Source organism: Vipera berus (assembly GCF_964194415.1).
Source record: "Vipera berus genome assembly, chromosome: 3".
NCBI lineage: Eukaryota > Metazoa > Chordata > Lepidosauria > Squamata > Viperidae > Vipera > Vipera berus.
The window spans coordinates 18,004,647-18,026,189 of record NC_138204.1 but is presented as its reverse complement, the minus strand read 5'-3'; the positions used below and the strand labels follow the sequence as shown (position 1 = coordinate 18,026,189).

Genomic DNA, 21,543 nt, shown 5'->3' with positions numbered 1-21,543 from the left:
AATGTGATCCCCTTTTGCAATCTTCCGACAAGCAAAGTCAATGGGGAAGCCAGATTCACTTAACAACTGTGTTACTAATTTGACAACTTCAGTGATTCATTTACCAAATGTGGCAAGAAAGGTCATACAATGGGGCAAAATTCACTTAACAAATGTCTCGCTTAGCAACAGAAATGGGCTCATTTGTGGTCGTAAGTTGAAGACTACCTGTATACTATGTTGTATTTCCATTTCTCCCTTCCTGCATCAGTAGGTACAGTCCAGACTCTGACAAGGCACAGGTAAGCTTACCTGACTGTGGAAATGGCCTGTGGAAGTAGAAAAAAAAAGAGCTTTTGGTTCTTTACCCCAAATGGATGGCGTCAACGGGTCAGGTTGCACCTGTTACCTAGAATATTCATTGTAAAACAACCTTAATGAGATTCACGAGTGGCTGTTTTTTTTGTTTTCATTTTTAATTCCAGGTTACAGAACTTAATCATGTGAAGAATATATTGCGGTTGCCAAAAGGCACAAGGAAACATGCTGTAGGGATATATTTTAATGATGACACATCCAGGACTTTTGCTTGTGAATCAGGTAGGTCTAATGGCATAGACTAATGTATGTGTGTGTGCACAATTGTGGTAGCTGTAAATATTATAAATGCTCCATGCCAACCTGCAGATTTTTGGTCATTTGTATGCAGAACTTGAAGCAGATGAATGGTGCAAAGTCCTTCAAATTGAGTGCCTGGGGACTCAGATTAATGATATTAGCCTTGGAGAACCTGACCTATTGGCTTCTGGTGTAGAGAGGGAACAGAATGGTATGTAAATACATGTTGTATATAACCACAAGTAGACACATTCAGGGTGCCTTCAAAATGGCTTGATAAAAATCCAGAAATGCTCATTTGTTAAACTATTTAAATTGGTCAAATATTTTTTTTATCTGCAAGTCACATCTCTGTTTATATTCTGCCCTCCTCTCTCTCTTGCCCCATTCTTTCCCTCTTAGCAGTTAAACTATGTCTCACCCAACAGAAGTAGATTCAGCATTGCTTAGTTAAATGTTTCAATCCTACGTTTTTAAGCAAAGGAAAAATTATTTGAAATGAGAATCAATCTCAGCTGTTGTTAGGAATGTGAGGAATGCTAAACAGTGGCTTATCCAAGGGTTTTGGAACTGTTCATGTTCAAAAGATACTCTTCTACACCACTAAGAACCCTGTTGAGTTCCTAAGTTTTGGAAACAGAAAGTTTATAGGTTGAATCTTGCAGTACCCCAAATTCATAGAATTTAAGTATTAACAATTGCACTGGGGCTCGTGTCTTTGAAGTGGCTTCACATACGTAAACCATAGAGCAAAATAGCATGTCAGACAAAAGACAACACTGAACTTTTATCCTCAGTGAACTACTTTTCTACAACCAGTGGTTTATTTCAGTGACATTCAAAAATACGATTTTCTTCTGCCAACGGAAGTGGTACAATCAAATAAAGTTTTCTAAGTCATGTAACATTGCTCTTTCATTTTGTAGGCTGTTAGGAAAAAAATTGTGGGGGTAATTATGGAGCAATCTGGATATTGGAAAATGTCATGAAAGTGATGCATGATTTCTTATGATTATGCTGGCTTTTAGTTTTGCAAGGATTTTGATTTAAAACTTTTCTTTTTCTCCCAGAGAGATTCCATGTGTATTTGATGCCGTCACCTAATTTAGATGTGCACGGAGAATGTACCTTGCAGATAACATTTGAAAATATCTGTCTTTGGGACATACAGAATCCCAGAATAAAACTCGTATCTTGGCCTTTAAGTGCCCTCCGGCGATACGGACGGGATGCAACCTGGTTTACATTTGAAGCTGGAAGGTTAGAAAATTCTTTTCTGCAGGGTTTTTTTCCCCTTCATAATGTTGAAAACAGGAAATTCTCTCTGCATTGGAGCCCTGGTATATCCTATTAACAAAACACACACCAAGCCACCAGACATATACAGCAGCAACAACTGTTCTCTCTCCTATTAATATATTTGAAGTAGGTCTGTTTGGTTTTGGGAGAACAGCCAATATTCTAAATCTCTTGACAAGTGTGAATCTGATTATGGTCTCTTATATTGGGAGCTATAGAAATATGATTCAGACTGGACTGTATATCTTTTCTGGTATTACGTTGGTTACCAAGGACCTTCTTTGGGTCCTTTTAGATATATATTTTTTAATTTCTTCAGCCCAATCTGAAGATACTGCGGAATCAAAGCTATACAGGTAATCCTCATTTTACAACAGTTCATTTAGTGACTGTTCAAAGTTACAGCGAAACTGAAAAAAGTGACTTATGGCCATTTTTTCACACTTACAACCATTGCAGCATCCCCAAATTCAGATGCTAGACAACTGACTCATATTTATGACAGTCACAGTATCCCGGGGTCGTGTGATCACCTTTTGTGATCTACTAACAGGCAAAGATCACATAGGAGCTGTGACCAAGGGGGCCTTCTCCCGGGTTCGACTAGTTCGCCAACTACGGCCTTATCTGGACCTGGATGCCTTACGTACAGTCACCCATGCCCTTGTGACCTCTCGCCTAGACTACTGTAACGCTCTCTACATGGGGCTGCCCTTGAGATCCACTCGGAAGCTTCAACTGGTGCAAAGTGCAGCGGCACGGACACTCTTGGGAGCCTCCCGATACTCCCATATCACACCTCTCCTCCGTGCGCTGCACTGGCTTCCGGCTGCCTTCCGTGTGAAGTTCAAGGTGCTAACAATGACATACAAAGCCCTACATGGCATGGGTCCGGACTACCTACGGGAGCACCTTCTGCCAATGTCAGCACCCCACCGTCCTGTGCGCTCCCACAGAGAGGGCCTCCTCAGGGTGCCACCACTCAAGGAATGTCGGCTGGTGGCCCCCAGGGGGAGGGCATTCTCAGTGGGTGCGCCAGCCCTCTGGAACTGCTTGCCAACCGAAATCCGGATGGCCCCCGACCTCCGCACCTTCCGGCGCGACTTAAAAACTTACCTGTTCCAGCAGTCCGGCCTGGCCTGATAGCTCTAATTGGGGTCCCAGTTTGTTTTTACTATTGTTTTTCACTATTGTTCAATCTGTATACCTACCTTACTCTGTACACCGCCCCGAGTCCCTCAGGAGAAGGGCGGTTTATAAAAACAAACAAACAAACAAACAAACAAACAAACAAAGTCAATAGGAAAGCTGGATTCATTTAACAACTGGTTACTAACATCAACTGCAGTGATTCACTTAACAAGTCTGGCAAGAAAGATCGTAAAATGAGGCAAAACTCACTTAACAAACATCTCATTTAACAACAGAGATTTGGGGCTCAATTGTGGTCATAAGCCAAGGACTACCTGTTACTTTTCTGCATGCAACACAGGTATTCTAGACCTGTGCTTTTTATTCAGGACATTTTAAAGGAATAATAAAAACACACTTCCCATATGTGCATATTTACACATATATATTCACCCACATGTACAGATTTTGGCCTGGGTGATGGACAAGAAAAACATTTAACAATGGATTAATTAGAATATTCAGTCCTGGAGGCAAAATCTTTTCTGCTGCAAAGGGGAATAAAAAAGGAATCTTTTTGTACTGAAAGTCCTCTTAAAAGGTACAAGTTTAAGCTGGCTGAAATAGTCAGCCAAAATGGCAGCACAACTAAATTCAAAGGTAGTACAAAGGTAATCCTCGACTTACAAGCATCCATTTAGCAACTGTTCACAGTTTCAACCGCACAGAAAAAAAGTTGCTTACAACTTAGGATAATTGCAGCATCCCCACGTGCAAGTGATTCAAAATTTAAATGCTTGGCAACCAACGTGTTTATGACAGTTGCAATGTCCTGGAGTCATATGATCACCATTTCCAACTTCCCCAGCCAGCTTCCGAAAAAGTCAAGGGGGAAAAATCAGATTTGCTAAACAATTGTGTGATTTGCTTAACACAAAGATACGGACTGAAGAAGTAGCAGCAGTGATTAACTTAATAACCAAAGCAAAAAAGGTCATAAATTTGAGTGTGCTCACTTAACAAACATCTTACTTAGCAATAGAAATTCTGGTCCCAGTTGTGATTGAAAGTTGAGGACTAATCGGAATTCTTCCACTGCTTCTCTAATCTGTACCTAGGCTCCAGATGGAATAATGGGTTGTAAGCTATCTTGTCATGTAGAGAAAGAATGCATTTTTTCAAGGGTATTAAAAAGTAGACTTCTAGAAAAGAAATGAACTTTAAATTGTAACTATTCTCCCTTGGTGCGCTTTTAATTTCATTAAATGTCCCTTGCATGGCCTTATTTACATTCCCCAGATGTAGAAATTACTAATGCTTATCTGTCTACCCAAGGATGTATGTGTGATACTTATGTTTGACTAATAACCGTGGTTTAAATTTTAATACAAGCACCATATGCAAAGTGGACTCTAAGGAGCCTTAGATTTTTGCACATCTCTGCATGTTGTGGTACAGTTCTCCAGTCAATACACACCTGATAGAAAATTGCTTATCAAAATCTGCAGAGAAATGTACTTCTATAGCAATATTTTGCAATGGAAAAGCTACAAAGGAGCATAAAATTGGAACAGGATCGACTTCTGCATCAAGAAATGTGGCAACATTGCAAGAAATATGGAAGGCAGAAATTCATCTGAATTTAATACACTGTTATCTGCTATTTTTGTTTCATCCTTTCTTGCTCCTCTTTTCCCCTCAGCAGAGACCCTGCTATAGGAATGCAAAGTTATAAATTATTCTGATCACATGGGACCACACTCTGTTCTTTTTCTGGCAGGATGTGTGATACTGGGGAAGGCCTATTCATTTTCCAGACAAGAGATGGGGAGGCAATCTATCAGAAAGTCCACTCAGCTGCCTTGACCATAGCAGAACAACATGACCACTTACTGCAGAGTGTGAAAAGCTCCATGGTAGGCCTCCTAATTTCATGAACCACATAAGCCACCTTCTTAATCAAGAGTTCAGGTTTGGATGGTATTAACAGGAATAGCAATAGCAATAACAATAGCACTTAGACTTAAATACTGCTTCATAGTGCCTTTACAGCCCTCTGTAAGTGGTTTACAGAGTCAGCACATTGCCCACAACAATCTGGGTCCTCATTTTACCGACCTTGGAAGGATGGAAGGCTGAGTCAACTTTGAGCTGGTGAGGATCAAACCCCTGGCACTGGGCAGAGTTAGCCTGTTTGCTCTTATTATATTACTCTGCATCTTTGTTTTTAAGCAATGGGTTTATTGAATGAGCCTGTAGCTGCCATTGTGTTTCATTAATGAACAGGGGCAGTGAAGATTGCCGCAAGTATCTTTATTCGCCTCTGTTATAGAATAATAGGCCATACTCCTCCTGATTTTCAGGAACAGGTATTGGGATATCCTCTAGGGCAAAGGTGTCCAACCGTGGCACCTTTTAAGACTTGTGGATCCCATCTCCCAGAATTCCCCGTCTACAAATACAGTTTTTTCTTTATATGCTTTTTAAATTGTTTTCGCTGACCATTAAAAATAATTTTTATTTAAATACATTTGTTTCCTTTAATTAAATGCTTTTCTCCAATCCTTCTACTCTATCACAGTGTTTGAAGTATCTTTAAAAATAGTCTTTTAAAAATATTTTACCTGTCCTTTATTTTAAACAAGTAAGATTCTGCTAATTCAAAAAGATGAGAGATATGGAGGGATACCCTTTAAGTTGTTTTCAAATGCATTTTTTTTAAAAAAAATGTGCTACAGTTACTAAAATAGATTTCCAATTGTTTCCATGACAGTAAAATATAGGATAATTTTGTAAAATCCTTTGAAGCTTTACCTGATGGAACATATTTATTTAACAGTGTGGGTAGAAGCTTTTATTGCATGGTGTAGTTGTAATCTAGATGCAGGTGTTAAAGAATTCAAATTGGGTATTGCATTCTTCTGTTTCCTGCTTTGTTGTTTTTTTTATCCCAGTGGAGACAGTTACTGTTTTTGAAAATCTAGAAGGGGTTCAGAACTTGTTCAAATATTTTTTATTTATTTTTTATTTTTATTTTTTTATTTTAATTCCATTTATATCCCACCCTTCTCCGAAGACTCAGGGCGGCTTACAAGCTTAGCAGTAGCCTTCATTCTATGTATATGCCTGCTTGTTAGGGCTTTCATACACCCCCCAAGTGGCATTATTACAAAGTCAGATTAATTGCCCCCAACAATCTGGGTCCTCATTTTACCTACCTGGGAAGGAGGGAAGGCTGAGTCAACCTTGAGCCTGGTGGGATGCGAACCTGCACTAATTGCAGGCAGCTGGTGTTACTTAAGGAGGCATTAGCCCACTGCTCCACCAAGGCTCTTTAACCTTCAAAAAGCCTGGTAGGCTTATCACAGCTGTGACAAAAACTTCTTCTCTTATCTAGTACTCCCTGGAAAGACCAGGTGACACTTGGCATTGTTTTTATCACTTGGCCAGTCCAAGAAATACTAGAACTGTCCTCTCTTTTAGGAGTTGTTGCAGCAGTTCATAAAAGTTTAAGCAAAAGCTAGGAGAAAGCTGCTTTTCCTTTAAAATATGCCACTCTACGGTTCTGCTCTTTCTCTGTGCATGTGGAAAGAGAGAAGGAGGGAAAGTGTAAACATTTAGATAAAATCTCATTCGTACCTAACATCAGTGGCGGGATTCAAATATGCGAACAACTGGTTCTCTATGTGGATGCCGCTTCCGGAAGTCCATTCTGGGCCTGGGCAACAAAAAATTAGCTACCGGTTCTGCCGAAGTGATGCAAACCAGCTGAATCCCACCACTGCCTAACATTCATCCTGCCATGGTTCCTCTGAGGAAAAAAACACTCTGCAAATTTTCTTCCAGAAGAAATTGTGACAAAGTTCTTTGACATTAATAGAATATTGTTTGTTAAAATTCATGCTTTTTTTTACAGGGGAAAAGAATTATAAGCTTTCCCTAGTGTTTTTGTCTTTGAATGGCCATGCCATGGTTTATTTTCCCTACTCTTAGAATAACATACTTTATATTATTCTGAGCAAGTGGGATAATATGTAGCATGCGCTTAACTGCCTCCACTGCAAAACCTCCCTAAGGTAGAATTACTATGAAATCAATTTTCATAACATGCTTTTCCTTTTTCATTTTATACTGTGGAAGCCTAATCACACATTTTCCTTCCCTTCTTTGGAAAGTATATCACAGAATGACTGTAATCAGTTTTAAATAATGGCCAAAGTTGAAATCCCCAAAACAAAGTCAAGTTTACCTACGAACATTTATGAACAATGCCAGGTTTACTTAAACTTCTCACCAAGAATTGGTGAAAGTTTTGATACTATGCTGGAAATGGAGAATAAGTTGCTTTCATTGACTGATGTAGAGATAGAGCAGAGCAGACGCTACAGAAGTAAAATGACCCATGAGGAACAAGACATGGCAGGATAAACATGGCCTTGGTGGAGCAGTGGGCTAATGCCTCCTAAAGTAACACCAGCTGCCTGCAATTAGTGCAGGTTCGCATCCCACCAGGCTCGAGGTTGACTCAGCCTTCCATCCTTCCGAGGTAGGTAAAATGAGGACCCAGATTGTTGGGGGCAATTAAGCTGACTTTGTAATAATGCCGCTTGGGGTGTGTGTGAAAGCCCTAATAAGCAGGCATATAAATAGAATGAAGGCTACTGCTAAGCTTGTAAGCCGCCCTGAGTCTTCGGAGAAGGGCGGGATATAAATGGAATTAAAATAAATATGTAGCAATCATTGTTTGTCTCCCATTGTTATCAATGTATCTTAAAAAATCTCTCATTTGTTTGGCTGCCAAGAAGAAGACTCAGGTATTCCCATAAAATAACTAATGTCATCTAGTCTTTATTTCAATGATTTCTCTGGTCCAGAGACCCTAAATCAGGGGTGTCAAACTGCTGGCCTGTGGGCTGGATGCATCACGCCAAAACCATGCCTACCCCATTGCCGGCAATGGGAAAAAAGTTGCGATAGGTTACGACACATCATGTGATGTGCGAGTTTGACACCCATGCCCTAAATCTCTCTCTCTCTCTCTCTCTCTCTCTCTCTCTCTCTCTCTCTCTCTCTCTCTCTCTCTCTCTCTCTCTCTCTCTCTCTCTCTCTCTCTCTCCGCATATTGAGAGAGATAAATTGTTAGAATGGCTTCTAGTAAGGCTAGTATTTTGAAGATATCTCTCCCACCTTGCTAGCATTTGAAAAAAAAAAATGAATGCAACTTTAAATATATGGTGTGTCACTAATTCTCTACTCTCTAAATTGTTTATCTCTGCATGCTTAACAGTAAATGTAACAAAGGAAGACTGCATAAATGCACAAAAACACATCAGTGTTATTTCTCAGTCAAGGTGGTATGCTAAAATCTTGGTTTATGGGATCCATTTTTTCAAAGGAGTTATCAGTGTGACTCTTGATATCTCTACTCTCTTTTTTCCACTAATAATCTAATTACAGAGTTAGAAATGGCCACTTAGGCCAGCTGCAATGCCCAGCTCAGTACTGGAGCCTGAGAGATGATCTTCTAAGCCTTCATAGGAACGTGTCTAACAAAGGGGAGGCCAATGCTTCTTTGTTCCAGTGTTGAATAGCTCTTGCTATTATTTTCTAACATTCAGTTGGAATCTGCCTTCCTGTAATTTAAATCATTTTTATGCATTGCATTCTGGTTGTTAAAAGCCCTTGGCCTGTTTTTGCAGAGCTACTATTTCCAGGATTCCTGAAATTGGGAAAAAAAGTGTTTGTTTGTTTTGCATGTTTGCAATATATTTTAGGGGGACGCGGTGGCTCAGTGGGTTAGGACGCTGAGCTTGTCGATCGGAAGGTCGGCAGTTTGGCGGGTCGAATCCCGAGTGCCGCGTATCAGAGTGAGTGCCTGTTACTCGTCCCAGCTTCTGCCCACCTAGCAGTTCGAAAGCATGTAAAAATGCAAGTAGAAAAATAGGGACCACTATGGTGGGAAGGTAACAGCGTTCCGTGCGCCTTTGGCGTCTAGTCATGCCGGCCACATGACCACGGAGACGTCCTCGGACAAGCGCTGGCTCTTCGGCTTTGAAACGGAGATGAGCACCGGCCCCTAGAGTCGGAAATGACTAGCACGCATGTGCAGGGGAACCTTTACCTTACCTTTACCTAATATATTTTATCCAATATAAATTTAAGGGTAAATACAACCTCTTAGGTGATCACACTATGAATCTGGCTGAGAAAAGCCAGTGAGAAGGAAGGAAAGACAGATAGGCTTAGAGGGCAAACCTGTGGGTTACGTTTCATGGGCTTCATTCCCAGGAACCATAAACATCTAGAATATGTGCTGAACTACAATATGGCATTTTCAAATACTTTTGAACCTCCATCAACTTCAGTATGGCCATAGCAAAGAACTGGAGGGTATCAAGCTGTTTAATATCAGACTGAGTCAATGTGTTTGTTAGGAGTCAAAAATAACTTAACGGCACATAATCAGGTTGCCTATCTGAATACTGAAGATAATAATCTTAATTGATAAAGCCAGATTATTCTAATTTTCTTCTGCTTTCTTAAGTTATATAAACTGTTGTTAATTTTGGGATATGAGCTTCCTCTTTGAAAAGATGAAAAGCATTAGAATCAACCTAGGTTTTGATGCAACATGTTGAAGATGTATTTCACGGGGTCCTCATATATTCATCTCTTTCAGCTCCAGATGAAAATGACTGAGAGAGCAGTTTCTCTTGGTACCATGGTCCCTTTGCCCCGGAGTGCCTATTGGCAGCACATCACACGGCAGCACAGTACCGGACAGCTCTTTGGCTTACAAGGTAGGGTGCTGATATAAAATTTCCAAAAATAGTCCCATCAGGTGATGCTATGCGTGAAAGATCTTGAGAGCCAAGAGATGTAGTCAAGGAAACAGTCAATAAGAGACAACATTGCCTGCAACTGGATAATGGGTAGGGCAAGAAGCTCAGAAGGGACCATCCCTAATTTCTTGGGCTGCAAAGGAGGTGGAGGGAGAGAAGTACTTTGCAAGGTTTTGTTCAATGTAGTTTTACAATGAAGTAGAATTAGCTCATCTGATTGGGATCTAGTTTACACTGTGAAGTTAACATCAAACTTGCAAGTCTGAAAGTTCACCTCAACCAAGCCATCCCCATCTAATTTATATCCTAAGAAAATAGGGAGGGTCCCTTCTGAACCTCTTGTCCCACCCACTATCCAGTTGTGAGCTATGGTGTCTCTTATCTTATTGTTGCCTTGGCTGTGGCTCTTGGTCTTTCCCATATAACATTGCACATTGCATATTGAACCTCAGAATCATTTATACACCAATGTACAAAGTCACAGGTACTGCCACACCTTAGTATGGTATTGCATTAATCAGTGACAGTGTTCAGTGCTTTCTTTCTCTCCTGGGTAATGACCTTCTTTGGCTTCCCATTTTTAAGGAAGCACTAATTTTTTTTTTAAATTATGCTTGTATTACAAATCTTGATGCTTGCCTTCCAAATAGAATTGGAAATCAACTTCAGGCCATAGTTCCCAGATTAAGTTTTGCAGATAAAGCACACTTTGCTGATTTGGATGTGGTGAAAAAGTATGGTTTGGATGGATGAATGAATGAATGAATGAGGAAGTTGCAAGTGAATTAGTGAGTGTAAAACGAGGAGCAAGAACGAAGGGAAAGCATGCAACCTTCATGTTTCCATAGGAGAGATTGTTGCTACCTATGAAGAGAAAGGTGGAAGACTTCTTAGTTGAAAATGTGGCTGACATGCTTTTTAGATGTCACATAATTATTTTCATTTAAGAAATGAAATGGGTATGTGTAATTTAATGAAGAGAAGGGTGAGGGGTGACATGATAGCAGTGTTCCAATATCTCAGGGGCTGCCACAAAGAAGAGGGAGTCAAGCTATTCTCCAAAGCACCTGAAAGCAGGACAAGAAGCAATGAGTGGAAACTAGTCAAGGAGAGAAGAGCAACCTAGAACTAAGGAGAAACTTCCTGACAGTTAGAACAATTAACCAGTGGAACAACCTGCCTCCAGAAGTGGTGAATGCTCCAACACTGGAAGTTTTTAAGAAGAGACTGGACAGCCACTTGTCTGAAATGGTATAGGGTTTCCTGCCTGAGCAGGGGGTTGGACTAGATGACCTCCAAGGTCCCTTCCAACTTCTTCTTCTTCTTCTTCTTCTTCTTCTTCTTCTTCTTCTTCTTCTTCTTCTTCTTCTTCTTCTTCTTCTTCTTCTTCTTCTTCTTCTTCTTCTTCTTCTTATTATTATTATTATTATTATTATTATTATTATTATTATTATTATTATTATTATTATAATAAATATACATTTTGTGCATAAAACCTACTAATTATATCTGAGCATCCAAGTAATCTTGATTAGATTGCAGATGGAATTAAATAAGTGGCCTGACTTCAAAGTGTTGATCAAGCCACCCATTTTGGAAAGTCTGTGACAATTAAGTCACAGGCTTAATTGATTAATCTTCATTCCACCTCATTTCACCTAATCTAATAGGTCTTTATTGAAAGTCATTGCATGTTATCTTATCTTGCTGATATTTAGATTGTGAAAGCCAACAGCAATCTATCAGATTCTAAATCCTGACTGTTCCTGATAAAAACCACCCAGGTTTTAATTATTTACATTCTAAATAAATTCTTATGCACACCCAATGACCTTCTGGTAGTCAATATAAATAAAACTACTATTTAGGATATACACTTGTAGGAAAAAAAGTGTAGCAGATCAGCCATCATATATATATATATATATATATATATATATATATATATATATATATATATATATATATATATATATATATATATATATATATATATATATATATATATATATATATATATATATATATATATATATATATATATATATATATATATATATGGATCTTTGGTTATTCGGGTTTTTCCCCGCGTAGAACTAAAGGTGTAGGCACAACGTTTCGACGGAATCCCATCCGTCATCATCAGGCTGGTGGCTTTAGCTTCCTTCTTCTGGGAGAAGCATGTGGCTGTTTGTTCCTCTTTTTTAAACTGCCAGAGGGGGTGTATTCTATGGGTGGAGGTGTGCTCTGATTGGGTGGGGGACCAAGTGTGTTCTGATTGGGTGGGAGTGTGTTTTGAATGGTGGGTGTGTTCTGATTGGGTGGGGGTGTGTTCTGAGTGGATGGGCTGGTCTCAGCTGCCAGCTCCAGACCTGAGCTGGTGAGTTGTGCTGCTTTTGTTCGGCTTCGTGTTTGTGGTGGTGCCATGTTTTTATAGTGGGTGTCAGTTTGCTTATTGTGTGGTTTGGAGGGGTTTAAAGTGGCTGATGTTGCAGCTGTAGTTAGGTTTCTGTTTTGTGGTTGTGCCTCGTTATCATTGTGGGTTCGGATTTGCTTTTTGAATGGTTGTGTGGTGGTGATGTCATGTGATGTTATCATGAGTTTGGGTCTGGTATCATTCTTGGTGGTTTTAAAAAAAAAAGAGGAACAAACAGCCACATGCTTCTCCCAAAAGAAGGAAGCTAAAGCCACCAGCCTGATGATGACGGATGGGATTCCATCGAAACGTTGCGCCTACACCTTTAGTTCTACGCGGGGAAAAAACCGAATGACCAAAGATCCATATATATATATATGTGTGTGTGTGTGTGTGTGTGTGTGTGTGTGTGTGTGTGTATGTGTATATATATATATGTATATATATATGTATATATATATATATATATATATATATATATATATATATATATATATATATATATATATATATATATATATATATATATATATATATAGGGACGCGGTGGCTCAGCGGGTTAGGACGCTGAGCTTGTCGATCAGAAGGTCGGCAGTTTGGCGGGTCGAATCCCGAGTGCCGCGTAGCAGAGTGAGCGCCTGTTACTCATCCCAGCTTCTGCCAACCTAGCAGTTCGAAAGCACGTAAAAATGCAAGTAGAAAAATAGGGACCACTACGGTGGGAAGGTAACAGCGTTCCGTGCGCCTTTGGCGTCTAGTCATGCCGGCCACATGACCACGGAGACGTCCTCGGACAAGCGCTGGCTCTTCGGCTTTCAAACGGAGATGAGCACCGGCCCCTAGAGTCGGAAATGACTAGCCCGCATGTGCGGGGGAACCTTTACCTTTATATATATATATATATATATATATATATATATATATATATATATATATATATATATATATATATATATATATATATATATATATATATATATATATATATATATATGTTTCCAGTTAGGCAATTATTCTAAATGCACTTCTAATTGTGGAAGCTTAGATTGTCTCATGTGTGATGAAAGGCGAATTTTATATCTCTCTCTCCTAAATAAACTTATTTCTAGTAAGGAAAAAAAATGTTGCTGTTATTTTTGCAGCTTCAGTTCAAACCTTGTTGATTTGTCTTATAATCTCTGAGGACATCTAGTGGCCATAATGTCCAATATAATTTATTTGTGAGGGATGGGAAAGAAAAGTAATGAAAAAGAAGTGCTATTAAAGGTAAAAATATGTATATGTAATCCTTCATTTACAACTGTAATTGAGCCCAGAAGAAGAGCGGGGTCAAATTATTTTCCAAAGCACCAGAAGGCATCATAATTTCAAAAAATAGTTGGGAGTAGTTCTGGGGAGATCTATAGTAACTATGAACAGTGGTTAATGGTTGTTTATGAACTGGTCACAAATCAGGGACTACTAGTTACCAACTGGCTTCTGGGTGCAATTCAAGCCATAATGGCATGGGGCTTGGCTATCTAATGGACTACTTGCCTCCTGTAGTTTCTGTCTGTTCTATTTGATTGGACAGAGTTGGTATGTTTAAGTCCCGTAAGTAGTGTCCTCTGATGGGACCCAGAAAGCAGTCCTGTTGTTCCAGAGATGGGAGTCCTCGTTCTATGACCACATTCAAATGAATTCTTTAAAATGGCCTCCCCCTTTAGCCTCAGGCAAGGGTGCGTGATGAAGGAATGCATTGTATAAAGTGTGTCTTGGTTTGGTCTTCCTGGATGCTACCTGTTTTTTCCCCTCACTGTTATTGTTTAGTTGTTCTAATTTGCCCTTAACATTGCAAAATGCCCAGAGTCATTATGCATTCAGGTGGCTTTACAGATTTGATAAATAGACCAATAAATAAAGGACAAAGACTTTCTGAAAGCTAGTGACTATTAATGGCACAATGTAAATATACTTTTCAGTATCTTTTAAAATCAGCTTTTTTGTCTTCACCCCACCCCAACCCTTCAGTACTTGCTTCAATTTGTGTTTCTCCCAAGTCTTATGTTTTCATAGGCTTGTTATGACTTTCCTCCTCCTAGATCATATTTTACTTGCTAGGCCCAGCGCAGGTAGAAACACAAATATGAAATATACAATACTACTACTACTACTACCACTACTACTACTACTACTACTACTACTACTAGCAACAGTTTTTGTTGAAAGCAAGAAAGTGTTTTATTTCTCTTTTTATTCATGAAGGATTGTCCACAGGGGATCAAGAAAGATAAGATGGTGGTCATAGTTTCATGATCAAAACCCTACCCTACCCTACTGTGATAGAATGTGGTCCAGATTCCCAGGATGGAGGGAGTGCATTCCAGAGGAGCAAGAGACAATGGAGAAGTAGCAATAGCACTTAGACTTACATACCACTTCATAATATTTACAGCACTCTCTATGCAGTTTATAGAGTCAGCATATTTCCCCCAACGATCTGGGTCCTCATTTTACCAATCTCGGAAGGATGGAAGGCTGAGTCAACCTTGAACCAATCAGGATCAAACTCCTGGCAGTAGGCAGAGTCAGCCTGCAATACTGCATTCTAACCACTGCACCACCATGGCCCGAGTTCTTTATAGTGTGAGAGAAAGAGAGTAAATACAGCTACAGTACTCCCCAATAGTTCCCAGAGTATCTATCCATGTCAAGTAATTGCTTGACATGGTAAGATTTTTTTTATCTATAGGTGAGAACAGTAAAGGAAATGGCTTAGAAGAATCTCAGTGTTTCTCTCTTGGTTTTTGGAACCTGCTTATATGAAAACAGGAAAAAGACGGGGCTTTATTCGTAGTTTTGGCCATAATCTGGACTCTTTAGTTCTCTGCAGAAACCTCTGCGTGAGGACAAAGTGAAGGAGGTTTGGATTGGCATTTCAACACCTCAAGTATTGTTTTGCAAATGGAATGGATAGTGTGCAAAGCTCTATAAAAATCTGAATATTAGAATGAATGGAAAAAATACTTTTCTTTGTCAGGATGCTTTTGGGCATCTCAAACCTAAGTTTTAACAATAAAAGTGGGCAGCTGCTTAATCAGGCAAACTGATTACATCCTGAACATGTGATGATTTGCTGACATAATTTTTCTTTTTCCCTTTTGTTTGATTTGGAGAAGATAGCCCACTGAAGATCCACAGAACAGAAACCTTTCCCAGCTATCGGTCAGAACATTGATAAAATGGAGCCAAGGACTTTAACAAGCCATGTGTGTCCATGTTGAGATAGACTGGGCCAACACCAAGGCTTGCAATCAAACTGGACAGCAGATGAAGGGAAGAAAGACTGGATTATAACTGCTAGATTATTTCTCAATTTTCAGGAGGAGACTGGCTTGAAATTATCACTTGTAATTTGCAGTGTTTCATAATCACATCTGGAACAAAGAAACTTTCTTTCAGCATGGGCTTCATGTATAGTTAATATCTGCTGTTGATTTGTCCTTTGATATCAGTTGTTCAACATTTAGTTCATCCATTTTGCTGTTTTCTTGAATAATGTAGTTTACAGTCTATTTTCTTGTTTCAACACTGACTGTAGCACTTTTCCACTTTTAAGAATGGTTGCTTATTTTTAGGAACAGGAATCAGTTGTCCCTGTCTATTAAAGTCTGGTTTTGTCTCAGTTAAGCTATCTAAAGATAATTCTTGTGTCTCTATGTTTATTACATGTTCAAGTGCTCAAATATGTATTTCAGAACTTTAGAAATAAAATAGCCTTTCCCATATTGTTAGAAAGATTACACGTGACTTTTCTGGGATGCGCAAAAAGAGGTATAATGCCCAAGATTCTGTAGGCCATAATACTAATCCATTTGGCATTAGCAACACTTTGCTTTAAGCTAGCAGCCCCCAACCATTTGGGTACCAGGGACCCCTTCCATGGAGAGAAATTTTTCCACAGATTGGAGGGGGGTTTTGTGCTTTTGTGTGCTGCCTGCATCCCACAGATTAGGCTTTGCTTGTTTGTGTGGCCCAGTTTCTACATGCTGCTGGTCCATGGACTGGGGTTTGGAGTTGGGAACCCCTGCTTTAAACCCCATGTTAACATTATGCACTGGAAAGATTTCATATTGTATGAATGGTTCAATACCTGCTTAGAACACAGAGAAGCGCTTTTACATTTTTGCTAGTTCGTGATATGAGAGCATGTTAATGACAGGTGTGTGTGTGTGTGTGTGTGTGTGTAGTAACGATTACTGCTTACAGAGATTTTTCCTCAGATCTCACCTTATATAAGGACCTGCCTCAACTAGGTCTCCCAAGGAAGCAGAACTCTTGAAACAGGCATTGTCTCAAAAGGAACTTTTATTAGGGACTAGTGATAGTGAGGAAAACAAGGCGAGATCTGAGGAAAAACCCATGCAAGCAGTATATCAAAAGCAGTAACGTTACTCCTTCCCCCAGGCTCCCACTGTCCATTTGAATTGCAGCCAATCCACAGGTGGCATAGTGTTTTGGTAACTGGCTCTTTTGGCATGCTCTTCAAGGTCTCTCTCACTTTTGTTTCCCTCTGGCTCCAAATGCAAACCGTTTCTTGGATAAGGGTGATATTATTCGGCTGCATTCCTTCTCCTGGGGGAAGGGCAAAGTGGCAAGACAGTGCAAAGCATCCTCAAGACCTCTCCCCTCCCAACGGAATAGCAGGCCTCAAAGAATGTTTATATACTATAGGAAAAGAAGCAACACATTTCTTTGGGGATCTGACAGTGGCACTGAAAAAGTGACTTATGACTAGTCCTCATATTTATGACCACTGCAGCATCCCCATAGTCACACAATCAAAATTCAGGCACTTGGCAACCATCATGTATTTACAACACTTGTAGCATCCTGGGGTCGAGTGGTTGCCATTTGGGACCTTCTGAGACAGCTTCCAACAAACAGAGTCAATGGAGGAAGCCAGCTTTGTTTAAAGACCATATGATTCACTTATCAACCATGGCTAAAAAAAGGTTAAGCCATGTACAACTCACTTAATGATTGCCTTGCTTAGCAATGGAAATTCTGGTTCCAATTGTGGTTGTAAGTTGAGGACTGTGACACAGAAAGGATATCAAAGCTCATGAACTTAACTATCATAATTATGGTTAAAATGATTTAGGTTATAACCCCCCTGCCCAGGGCAGGAATCCTAGACAAATATTCTAAAATAATTCCCAAAAATGGCTGCTCAACCTTTGAAAATCTCTAGTGATGGGCCATCTATAACTCCAGGAAGAACCTCACCTGCTATTTAGTAGTTCTCACAGTGAGGAAATTCACCCTTATTCTCAAGTTCAGTTCTTTATGCTAAATATACTGTGAGCTGTGATGGCACAGTGGTTAGAATGCAGAATCAAAAGCTAACTCTGTTCACACTGCCAGGAGTTTGATTCCTTAATTCCTGACTAGCTGAAGGTTGACTCAGCCTTCTATCCTTCCAAGGTCAGTAAAATGAGGACCCAGTTTGTTGGGGGCCATATGCTGACTCTGTAAACCAGGGGTGTCAAACTGCCAGCCCATGGGCTGGACACGTCCCCTGGAAGCCATGCCCACCCCATTGCCGGCAATGGCAAAACCGTCCCGATACGTTGTGCGATGTCATGTGATGTTGCAAATTTGATATGTCTGCTGTAAACCATTTACAGAGGGCTATAAAGCACAGTGAACCAGCATATAAGTCTAAGTGCTATTGCTATTGCTATACCTAAACATAACCAGATCCTTTAACTTTTCTAAACAAGATTTAGCATCATTAGATGTACCTAAGTATTAATTTGTCTTTGACACATTGTCTTACATTCAAGTAACGAAGATCTGTATGTTTGGATCTTGTTCTGACTGCAGCATTCTTTGCCATCTTTATCGCAGCTTGATTGTCCTCATACACAATAAATGGATCATTTACATTTAAACCCATATCCAACAGTAATTGTACACTAGCAGTTCTGTACATAACACTGATAAACAGGAAAATTCAGCCTCCATTGTAGACAGGCTTATGTGCTTTTGCCTGATAGACTTCCATCCAATCAAAGAATCACCCAACATTATAGCCAATCCTGAAGTAGATTTACGAGTGCTTGTATCAGAGGCAAAACTCACATCTGCATATGCAGTGAGGATTAACTCACAATTTGGCTCTAGATATAATGAGTAGTGAATAGTCTGCTTTAAATACCTCAATACTCATTTAGCTGCTTGCCAGTGTCTAACAGTTGGTTCATTGTTGTACCTAGCCAATTGGTTTACACAGTAGGAAATGTCAGGTCTAGTCCAATTACTAAGATACATAAGGCTTCCTATCAAAGATTGGTACATAGTCTTATCAAATACAGGACTCTCAACAGTGTCCTTGAAATCTACAGCCATTGGAGTTTTTGCTGATTTACACATTTCCATGTTGTATCTCTTTAATAACTGAGATATTTTACTGGCTTGAGAAATCTTAAAACCTCTATTTGTTTTAACAATATCTAACCCCAAATAGTGGCTTATTTCTCCAAGGTTCCTAATTGTTAATTTATCTTGCAACCTTGAAATGATGTTCTGTGCTTCTAGCTCAGTTTTCGTTATGATTGCAATATCATCAGTAAACAGTAAAAGTAAAGATAATACTCCATTGTGTTCTCTCCTGAACAAACATGGATCAGCATCACTGGCTACAAAACCTATCGCACTCAACTCGTTGACTATACATTTATTCCATTCATAACCTGATTGTTTTAATCCATAAAGGCTTTTCTTTAACTTCCAACAATCATTATCTCTATCATTGGTCACTCCTGGTGGTATTCTTAAATAAATGTTGTGTTGCAATGGAGCATGTAGGTATGCAGTTTCCACATCCACATGGTTAACTTTATATTGGCTTTTAGCTGCCCACACCAAAGCTGCTCTTAAAGTGGTTGCCCTCAGACTAGGTGCAAACACCTCATCATAATTCTCAGTAGTTTGGGCAAAACCTTGTGCAACCAAACATGCCTTATGGGTTACAGTCCCATCTACACCGTTCTTTATTTTATAAATCCATTTGCAACCTATAGCTTGCTCACCAGGTGGCAGTTTTGCTTTCTCGTAGACTTTAAGATCCTGCAAAGACTTTAATTCCCTATTCATTGCAGCTTTCCATGCTTTCATCGTAGTTGGAAGGCTCTAATTCAATTTGGCATATTACACTGGCTTCATAACGATCTGGTGGCCGTCTTATGCGCTTTGTACTGGTGTTTCCTCTGTTTCCTCCTTTATCTGCCCTATCGCATCTTCCTCTTTTAAAGGTACAGAAGATGTCCTATTATTTCTAGCTATGTCATCAGAGGAGTCCTCAAATACTAGAGGATCTGTGTTAACTGTTTCTTGTTCTAATCTATCCCAACCAATGTGCTCAAGGAATTTGGCACTTGCACTACTATATACAGTACATTGGTGGTGCCTTGTTCCCAGAAACGATAGGATCTATGATTAGATTCATAACCCACAAAGTATAATTGCCTAGCCCTATGTTGGCCTTTACTCCTGAGTTGTGCAGGAATGTGGACCCATGCTGGGGTGCCAAACATGTGCAGGTAATCAAGGTTTGGTTTTTTATCATGCCATAGCGTATATGGTATTTTACCAGTGGAAGAATTAACCACTACATTTAGAACATGGTTTGCACATTTTGCTGCCTCCCCCCACAGTCTATCTGTTAAGCCAGAATCTTTCAACATAGTTCTCATCATGGCTTGTAACGTTTGCCCACATCTCTCAACAAATGCATTATGTTGAGGCCCATAAGGGGCTGAACGTTTATGCTCAATGCCTGCTGATTCTAGCATATCTACAAACCGCTTGTTTGTAAATTCAGTGCCGTTATCAGTTATTATGCACTGAACTTTTTGCTTTGTTTTCCTCTCGACAAACTTAAGCCAGTTTGAATATTGTTGGAAAGTGTCTGCCTTTGACTTAAGCAGATAACAAAAACCATAACGAGAGTAATGATCAAGGATACTTAAAATATAACATGATCCTTCTAAACTAGGCTTCATGGGTCCAATTAGATCTGCAAATAAAACTTCCAAAGGGACAGTGGTCTTGAAACAGTTTAACCTGTTTGCAGGAGTTGCCTTACTCTTTTCCTGATTACAGGCATTGCAATTCAGGTATTTCTTACATGGCTTCAGTTTTATGCCTTGTACTAACTCAACTGTTTTACGTAGTGAGTTAAAGTTCACATGCCCTAACTGCCTATGCAGTAAATGTATGCACTCGTCATGCTGCTTCTTGTTCTCACATATAGAGTTAGCATTAGCTGTACTAACCGGGTTACCAGTGAGAACAAACAAACCATTTTTTAAATTAGCAGTTACACAGGTTCCATTCCTTTCTATAATACATTTTTCCCCTTTGAACGTTACTACAAACCCAACCTTAACTAATTCCCTTACGGATAAAAGGTTAAATCTTAGCTTAGGTGTATACAACATAGGTAACTGTTCATCAATGTATGGACAATAGGAATTACCTTCACCAGAGGCCTTCATCCTCCAACCATTGGCCAGTGAAACATGTTGATTGCTGTTTTTCATATGAACAAACCTCTCTTTAACTTTGGTGATACATTGTGAAGCCCCACTATCAACCACCCACAGCTCATTATTTCTGGATGTTGGTTCACCAGAAACAGCCAAACCAATGCCCTTCTTTGCTTTCCCACCGCTATTCACATTCTGTTTTCTACCCTTTCTACAGAATTTGGCTATATGCCCTCTAGCCCCACAAGAATAACATTTCTTGACGTTGTAAGCAGTGGTAAATTGCTGCTCCTCTAGTGGCTGTGTCTCTCTCAGCTGGTCTCTGTCACGCCTTCTTCTGGACTCTTCCAGCAGTCTCCCAGTAATGTTCGTCAATGTCAGTTCCTCTCTGCTCAGGACTTCCAAAGAAGAAACATACTCGTCATAACTTTCATCCAAAGAGGATAAGACAATGTAGACCTGATGCAACTCTGAAAAAATCAGCTCCTTTTCATGAAGCTCTTGAAGAGTTGTCTTCATGTAGTTTAAATGGGTCAACATATCTCCATTCTTTTGCAGATGAGCCCTAAACAGCTTACGTGTAAGGTGTATATGTGCACCCACACTGTCTCAAACATAAAGCCTTCGCAAAATGTCCCAACACTTAGCAGCAGACTTTTCACCACGAATATGGACAAGCTGCTGGTCATTCAGTGTTAGTCCAATAATGCAAAGTGCCTTTTCA

At 39.7% G+C, this 21,543-nt stretch overlaps 1 protein-coding gene across 1 annotated transcript in view; it reads left to right on the top strand.

Moving 5' to 3' along the window:
- DOK5 (docking protein 5) overlaps nucleotides 1–15,838 on the top strand; it is a gene marked incomplete at its 5' end in the record, with an annotated part of 68,713 nt that extends 52,875 nt beyond the window's left edge. Inside the window, 6 exons of the mRNA XM_081326049.1 lie at nucleotides 465–579; nucleotides 689–808; nucleotides 1,668–1,857; nucleotides 4,808–4,943; nucleotides 9,707–9,827; nucleotides 15,444–15,838. Of these exons, the coding sequence (XP_081182175.1) occupies nucleotides 465–579; nucleotides 689–808; nucleotides 1,668–1,857; nucleotides 4,808–4,943; nucleotides 9,707–9,827; nucleotides 15,444–15,502 (741 nt within the window). The 3' untranslated portion in view covers nucleotides 15,503–15,838. The remainder of the gene's footprint in view (nucleotides 1–464; nucleotides 580–688; nucleotides 809–1,667; nucleotides 1,858–4,807; nucleotides 4,944–9,706; nucleotides 9,828–15,443) is intronic.
- Nucleotides 15,839–21,543: the final 5,705 nt, after the last annotated feature.